The sequence below is a fragment of the Salminus brasiliensis genome, chromosome 17 (assembly GCF_030463535.1).
Source record: "Salminus brasiliensis chromosome 17, fSalBra1.hap2, whole genome shotgun sequence".
NCBI classification, from domain to species: Eukaryota; Metazoa; Chordata; class Actinopteri; order Characiformes; family Bryconidae; genus Salminus; species Salminus brasiliensis.
Window position 1 is genome coordinate 10,776,537 of NC_132894.1, and position 8,396 is coordinate 10,784,932.

At 39.7% G+C, this 8,396-nt stretch overlaps 1 protein-coding gene across 24 annotated transcripts in view; it reads right to left on the bottom strand.

Annotated features, from left to right (window-relative positions):
* Positions 1–3,067: 3,067 nt before the first annotated feature.
* The window catches only part of adgrl2a (adhesion G protein-coupled receptor L2a), a 98,840-nt gene continuing 93,511 nt past the window's right edge, over positions 3,068–8,396 (bottom strand). For 5 of the 24 annotated variants that reach the window (XM_072660980.1, XM_072660975.1, XM_072660977.1 and 2 more), the window contains 3 exons: positions 7,991–8,119; positions 7,313–7,330; positions 3,068–5,225 (listed from right to left, as the gene is read on the bottom strand). In XM_072660980.1, coding sequence (XP_072517081.1) covers positions 4,360–5,225; positions 7,313–7,330; positions 7,991–8,119 — 1,013 coding nt within the window. In that variant the 3' untranslated portion in view covers positions 3,068–4,359. Of the gene's footprint in view, positions 5,226–5,862; positions 5,916–7,278; positions 7,331–7,990; positions 8,120–8,396 lie in introns of those variants that run through there. The other 19 variants (XM_072660981.1, XM_072660978.1, XM_072660979.1 and 16 more) reach the window with 11 other exon arrangements.

The window sequence follows — 8,396 nt, forward strand, 5'->3', positions numbered from 1 at the left end:
TTCTGAGGCTCAGAAGCCATCGACTAATTATACATCCCTACCAAACAAACGCATCTCTGCCAAAAGAGACTAAAATAGCAGGCAGCCACATGATGATCCACAGCAAATGGTGCATTTGGTAATATTGAGAAAACATATAGGGCAGAGCATCAGCTAAAGCCATTTACCTGCACTTCTCACATGGACAGGCCAGAAGATCGATTTATCTATCTATAGACATTATATAATATCTATCTAACAAATATATATATATATATATATAGTTGTATCTCTGTTAAAACTGAACAGTAAACAGTGTGGGAAAAACTGCATTAACCAGTACAAATAAACAAGACATGCCGTGGCAAACCAATTAATGCCCCTCAATGCACACTCATTTCAGCCAGAGACGAGGTGTAGGACAGCTTTATTAAAGCTGATCCTGGGTTCAGAAGATATTAAATTTTAAAGGGAGATCTATAGTGTGGAAGCACCTTGATGGAGTTGAAGCTTATGAGGGTGTGTGGAGAAATAATACGGAAGACACCTTTGAATATTAAATCCACATCACAAGGTGACCTGTCATGAGTCAGGATGCAGGAGAGTTATTGCTTATTTAAGATAAAGCACTTTGTTATTTCTAGTTATCAACACCGCACCAAAATCTCAACTCCGAAAGCGGCGTTTATCGCTCAGCAATCAGTTTGTCACAAAGCAGTTTAAACAGGAAAACAGGTGCCTCTGGATTGCTTTAGAGAATTCATATAAATCTACATTTACACCAAAGGCACAGCTCTTAAACTGCTAATACTCATAAAGAAAAAAACTTGAACTAAAATTCCAGACCAACAACTCCAGGGTCATTACTGACCAATGCTGTATGACAATTCCGCTGCGAAAGCGCCTCCGGAATGTTAACGAGAAACAACAATACTTCAGAGATGTTTATTATATTTATCGCTGGCTCGCGCCGTCACCCTGCGCTCTTGCTATCAGCAAGGCAATGCAGAATCAATATTCAGCTGCAAAGTACACTTGCATTCAAGGTTAGATCCTGCGCTCCATCCTTATCAATTAAAGACGCTGTGCCGTGTCCCTGTTCACTCCAGAAGAGGGGATTTTTAAGGCTCAGGGTTTGTTATTTGCTTCTTTACGAAATATGATGGCCAGCTAAATAGGCAAACCGTAAAATACAGGTGTAAAGATGCAGCAGGGTCTGAATTATTCATTTTGCATCAATTATGGAATATCAAAAAATAATTAGAACAGAACTGCATGATAATTGTGTATGCTGGTGTGTTTTGACCAAAATAAATAAATAAATGAATAAATATATATATTATTTTTCCAAAATATCATGACTGGAGAAAAAGAAATGCTCCAAAATGAACTGAAATACGTTTTTTTGTGTAACAGTATATATACAAAAATGAATACACATTATTTATATATATATATATATATATATATATATATATATATATATATATATATATATATATATATATATACACACACACACACACACACACACACACACACACACACCCCATTACTTAAAACAAGCAAAATTAACAGCCAGCAGAAAAAGACACTCACTAGACAACATGATCTAAAACACTAAAACAAGTAAAACATTCTGAAAATCTCACAAAAATTAGACATATTAACTACATTCAGTGTGCTCAGTTGCCATGGGACACTCTTCAGCAGTAGTTTTAATGATGCACTAAATTGTTTCATAAATATTTATTAGACATTCTTATTATTATTATTATTATAAGCAAGTAGCTCTAGTTTGACATTATTATAACAAAGCAGTATTTTTATACTGTAATAATATAGAATTGTTAATCCTTTTTTTAGAGCCTTTACAATGTTACTGGAATATAACATTGTTATAACACATTGTTATTATTATTGCCTAATGTGATTTACCACTGCAATGCAGTATAACAGTATAATTATTATTATTATTAATATTTCCTTACATAGCTTGCTCCACTGTGTTTGTTATTCTAGCTCCTACAGAATCATAACTGAACAAAATCATGGTAAAACTGCAGCGCTGCAAAAATGATATGCTGTGAAGTCAAGTCAATGCTGGATGACTTGTTTTTACAGTTTTGTATTTCTAGATCATTTTACTTTTCAATATGCTTTATGGGTAAATTTAACTGAATCTAATCAAATTATGATCGAATTCAAGATTTCATGGACTATTACTGCAAAAGGCCTAAAACTCCTGAAGAATTAAAAGAGTAGAGTAAAAAAAACATGTTGTATCATTTCTCCCACCAGAAACATAATTTTTTCTGCTTCCAACACATCGACTTTAAGAACAGTTCACAGATCCCAGCTCTTGACCAGTCACTCCACTCCATGTTATGGCTGATCAGGAGTGTTGGGGCTATATTGTACCTGATTTCTATACCAAATAAGAAATTGCACTGAACTGATGTGTAAAGACCCCCCCCCCCCCCCCCCCCAGCCGTTATTTGATCTCTACCGGTCAAACGAGCCTTAGAGATGAGGGTTATGGTCAAACACGGCCCAGTGACAGAGATCACAGTAAGTGATGGATGAATTTGGTGGAACACAGTAGATGAATTTGAGTGGGAGTGTTTCGGGTCACTGGCCAGTTGACATCAACGATATCATGAAGACGGTTAAATTTTTTACAAGCAAGCTTCAGAGAGAGGTGCAGCCCAGAGCACTGCAAATTCCTCAGACACCAAAAGCTCCACAGCCCTTTCACCATCTTCTAAACATGAGTAGCCAACACAAAGCAGCGCTTAATTGTTTTCCATCTGTGTTTACGTCCAAATTACAGTAAATACCGAGCGGGCGTCTTTCGATGGGTTTCTGGATGTGCTGAAAACAGTCTTGAAGACTTCGCCAATTTAGATAACCGCTCAGTGACAGCGCCGCCAAAATAATAGGCTGCTTAATTAGTTTGAAGTAACTCACTTTACGCTCTACACCATACACACACAGGCATACACACACCGCTTGCAAGTTTTGCAAATAAAAACTCCTTGTAGTAGCCAAAAAAATTCACATTTATTTATTGTTAAACAAGTGTTGAACTTTACATTATTTTTTATGGGCTCCTTAATAACATGGTAATGCAAAGAATGAACCAGTGCTGTAATGTATTCACAAAAAGAGTTCCAAAGTATCACTGCTGTTGCTTTTTTTGTTCTTTTTTTTCCTTTTTCTGAGAATAATTTAATAAATAAATATCTGAACCTAGCTGGAAGAACGTGTCCAGGAAAAAAAAAGAAAAGGTAAAAGAAAGAAAAAAAAAAGCCTTGTACGATGTTTGGCTGTGGTCTTGAGTGACTTTCATGCCTGCATACGGATTCACAAGGAATCTTTTTTTTAAACAGGGCCGGAAAATCCTAATTTCATACTAAAGCCCAATGCTTTGGTGCAGCAAACTCATTTTCATGAACAAGACAGAATTTGATGTCAGCAACCTTCAATCTTAACCCTCTTCCAAACACACCACGATGAATGAAGTGTAAGAATAAACACAATTGTTTGTTATATATGTGCAATTTTCACACAATAGTCTCTCTCTCTCTCTCTCCAGAACGTCTTAATTAAAGTCTTAATTAAAATGTATCCTTTTTATACTTATGGTTGCCTTTTGTACACCAGAAATACAACAAAATATATATTTTGTATGCCATTACCTTTGATGGTTTTCTTTTTTTTTTTATTCATTTCACTGTACAACTGAGAAAAAGATAAGGCCTGGGGTTTGATTGCTAGTGGTTATACAGCACAATCCAATCTTCATTGTAAAGAAGGGGCCTTAAATCCAGGGTAGGCAATTCCTAAACGAACAAGTCCCATAAGGAATTTCTCCATACAATCTTAGTACACATATCCGCTTAGGTCCTGGAGACTCCATTTTGTATATAATACAAAATTGGATTTTAAATATTGTGAACTTATGTACAAATTCTGACAAACATTTGTATGCGCTGAAATGAGAAATACTATTTTTTTTGGTATATTTTTTTCCCATTTTTTTAACGTGAAATCATTCCATTGTAATGAGTCGTTTAACAGCAGCAGCACTATCGGATGAAGACTTGTTTGTCAAACCCCGCCTCCGATCGACATTGTATTTACAGTCGGGTCGGAGTCAATTCGAACGTGCGGAATCGCGCTGCGATCCGGCCGAGCTCCTGCCTTGTTCATCTTTGGAGGGGGTAACACCAGTGAAGGGGGCCTACTTTTATTGGGGGGAAAGAAGTGAAAGGAAGAAAGAGGAAGAGTGACTTGAAACGTTCTTCTGCAACCACCTCCCTCCAGAACACATCCTCCTGGTGATTGTTTTTTTGGAAAAATTTAAGAGTTTGTATTTTAAAGGCTTGTGACTAGTTGCATTTGTCCTTCTCGTACATCTCCCTCAGGGATGCAGTCCTCTTTAGTGATGGGGATTATGTAACCGTCACTGCTTCCCCTGCTTATCTGATAGTAGGCATGGAGCTGCTGGCTGCTAGCCCCTATGTTGGGCATGCTCTTGTAGTAAACGTCCTCGCTTTCGCTTTGTTTGGAGGGCGAGAGGTCCTCGGGCACATCGGGAACACTCTCGACCGACGGCGAGTCTTTCAGGTTGGGCAGGCTGGCATACAGCGAGTCTCTGTTGGGCGACTGCAGGCTGTCCTGGGCCTGGAGCTGGGCGGGGAGCTGGGTGGCGTAGCTGTGGGACGGCAGCGGGGCGGCCGGCTCGGTCCTCGCTCTCTCCTGCGTGTGGTACAGGAGGGAGTGAGTCCGCTGGGGAATCAGTGGGGCCTCCAGTTCGCGGGGATGGTGGGGGTTGTGGGTGTGGTGGTGGTGGTGTGGGTTGTGGGTATGGTGGTGGTGGTGGTGAGGGTGCAAGCTCAACCCCCCCACTATATGATTGCTTTCAGTGCCCAAGTGCACCAAAGACGACGTTTCAGCTACGATGACTTCGTCCTGGCTGCTGCCGTCCACCCCCGCCGCCTTTTTGGTGTTGATGCGCGACTCGGAGCGGTGGCTTTTGCCACAGGCCCTGAGGTTGTTGTGCACAAGCTCCGAGATGATCATCTTCTCGAAGGCAGCGTCGTCCAGGCCTAGGCCGCAGTCCACCACCTGCACGCTGTCGCCATAGTCGCCGTTTCGAAGCGAGTAGCTGTTGTTGAAGTTACCATTTAGCGGTAGAGTATCCATTGCACTTGTATCCCTGGCATTGGTCATTGAGTGTCCTACAACAACAGAACATGTGAGGGGGTGTACATTAGTTACTACTGGCCCTGCAAAGATAGAAAAAGTAAAAGCAAAAAGAAGAAGAAGTAAAATAAAATTTAATGTTGTTTAGGACCTGGGTTACCAGAGTCTAACTAATATAGTGGTTAATACAGTGTCAGAGCCATCGGATCAATGGATCCAGTGGTTTGGCAACTGCTCTAAATGGATGTTAGATGTATAATCAACAATGGGCATGGTTACATATTCAATCTTTTCAATATTTAGAATGAGGATTAAGATATCCTAAACAACATCAAAAAATTAGTCTGCACATCACAAACATCACAAACACACATTTTAAGGAACATCACAGATGTGGAGCCACAGATGGGCAAGCTACGATGTTAACATAATTCATCAGTCTTCCAGCTCATTTCAGGAGGGGGTGAGAGAGTGAAAGTAGAGCTGGTGAAGGTGTTTGGGGGGTGGGGGTGGGGGGGGGGGTGGGATGAGGGAGGCAGGAGAGTATGAGAAAAGGAGAATAAAAGGGAAAAAAAGAGAAAAGAACAGAAAAACAGCCAAATCTCTCACTACGAGAAAGCCAACAAGCAACCATCCAACAGCACAACAGACAGGCAAGTGGAAATGACTCACTTTAGACAACTCACATCATGTCTGTCTGTTCAGGCTATCTGGCCTAAGAGTAGCTGATGTACAAAAGAAAACGAAGAAAGAAACAAAACAAAAAAACAAAAACAAAAGCACAAATGATTTTAGTGTAAAACACGATGAGTCGTCACCGACAGAAGGAAAAGAAGAAAGAAAGGGAACAGAAATTAAAGTAAAAAATTTACAAGCTAAGCGTAAGCAAGGGTTCAGCAAATGAAATCGGACTGACAATTACGGGCTTCTCTCCTCATTAAATGCCGCCGTCCTGTTTGTTTGTTCTTGGAGCTCGGATGCCGAGGCTGCGGCTAATTGAGTGGGTACGCGAGCTTTGTTGCTTCGGGGCAGGTAAAGGTCGAACTAAAGCCTACAGACCTGTTCTCTCTCTCTCTCTCTCTCTCTCTCTCTCTTTCTCTCTCTCCCTGTTTTAACAGCAGCAGCCTAGGAGAATACACAGTTGGGATGGGTCAGATGAAGTGATTCTTGGAATCTCTTCAAATGGGGGTCACGGAAAAAAAAAAAAAAAAAAAAAAAAAAAGGGAAATGCATTTGTAGTGCCTAGCAGGGGGTTGGTATCTTGACAAAAGGGGAGCTAAAGGAAACATTCTCAGAGAGGTAAGATGGTGAAGCTGAGGGATGTGGAATGTGTGAAAAGACTAGATTTATTTATGTTCTTCTGTGACTAAGGTTCTTCCACTGACAGCAACCAAATATTGACATGCATACAAATAAAGAGGGACCAGAATTTGGATTTGGAAACTGGGTGAAAGGGTATGGAATACTTACTGAAGGAGGGAACAACGGAAAAGCATAGATTATAAGCAGCTGCTGGGTGATATTCAAAGCCTTTACTATTATCATCAGTTCAGATTTCACTCTATTTAGGCTAACGGCTGAGGGGCTAGAGGATAAGAATGATGGCCGAGTAATAAAATGATTATAAGCTTTGAGGTAAAGTGTACAAGTGGCTCTCTATTCTCTTCCCAAAATAAAAACTAACTGCAACATATACGTCTGGTTTTATACTGACCGTTAGCAGTTTTACATTAGCCAAGCATGTTTCACTTGGGAACGGTGATTAACGCTTTTAAAATATCAATCATTTAATGAGGAGAGAAGATGGGGAACGGCGTCTTTGACTTGATTTCCATTACAAATACACTTCAGCTTGGGGAAACAGGTTAGCTGTGGTGTTAATAAATGCTCTGTTTAAGTCTAGAGGGAGTTAGGGTTAAATGGACCATTCTGTTTATGGTTTCTGAACCACTTGCTCACTGAATATGGATGGCCTGAGATTAAATCAGCGATTGTGTTTGGTTCTTCCTTTCTTTCTTTCTTTTTTTCTTTGTTTGTTTGTTTGTTTTTTTTGTTGTTGTTGAGAAAATCATGCTGAAAAAAATTTACATTTGATAGGCAAAGTTAAGTTTTACTCCCATACTTGTCTCTCTGTAGGTCACTAGAGGGATGCAGCGAGAGGGGGGGAAAAAGCAGAGCAAATAGATAGTAAGGTTTCACATCAATTTCCAAAATGTCACAATATTTGAATGTCATACTCTGGGGCATGATTATGGTTATTATTCAATTATGTGTCACATACGTTTCATTTTAATTGCGTTTAGGCTGAAGCTACTTGGAACGAGTCTAAGTGGCTTCGTTCCAACAGAATTAATTACTGTTCATTGTTAAAAAAAAAATAAAAAAAAATTAAAAAGGTGATAGCACCCTAAGAGTTGGTAATAACTCCGTTTACTCTGCTAACATCCACTTACTATCCAGTGGAATACAACAGAGTCTATCACAGAATTAACATAAATATCAAAGCATGGACAATAATGCAGAGATATCAACTATATAAAGCAATAAAGCCAGCACATGTAGTATTACTCTCTCTGCTGAAACAATGTGAATGAGGCTGAGAATGTAGCGTAATACAAGTATATATGTATATAAACGTATATCAGTATATGCCATCTGTGAGTTGTGTATTCTGAGAGAGTGATACTAGACTGCACTCTGCTCTCAATCAGCACAGACATCAGGGAGGAATCTAAGAACAAAGTGAAGAAGAACATTTCTGTGGTGGTGGTGTTGAACTGCAGTGGTTTAGTAAGCGCACCTGGAGAGTTAAAGACAGGAGCCGTAGGAGTGTTACATACGACCGTTTCGGCCAGTAAGGTATTGTAAGGGTTGTTAGTGCCTTGGGGCCGTAGAAGAGGGTTTGTTAGTAGATAATTGCCCGTCATTCCTGCATCAGCAAGACAGAAGAGGAGAGATGAGTTCACAGAATGTGTACAATGATATTTTCAGTCAGATCTTAGTTAATGATGATGGGAAAAGCTGGACCTTCTCCCGTTTTAGGAAGTCCTGGTTTAAACTACATTTAGACTGGATGTATGTCAATGTTTCAATTATTATAATTTTTTTTTTTTAAATGTATTGTTGTGGTCACAAAGTCGCCTTGTAATCTCCAAAAGACAACTGTATAGGGGAAGGAAAAGACCTTCTTAACTTTCAATGGAAGT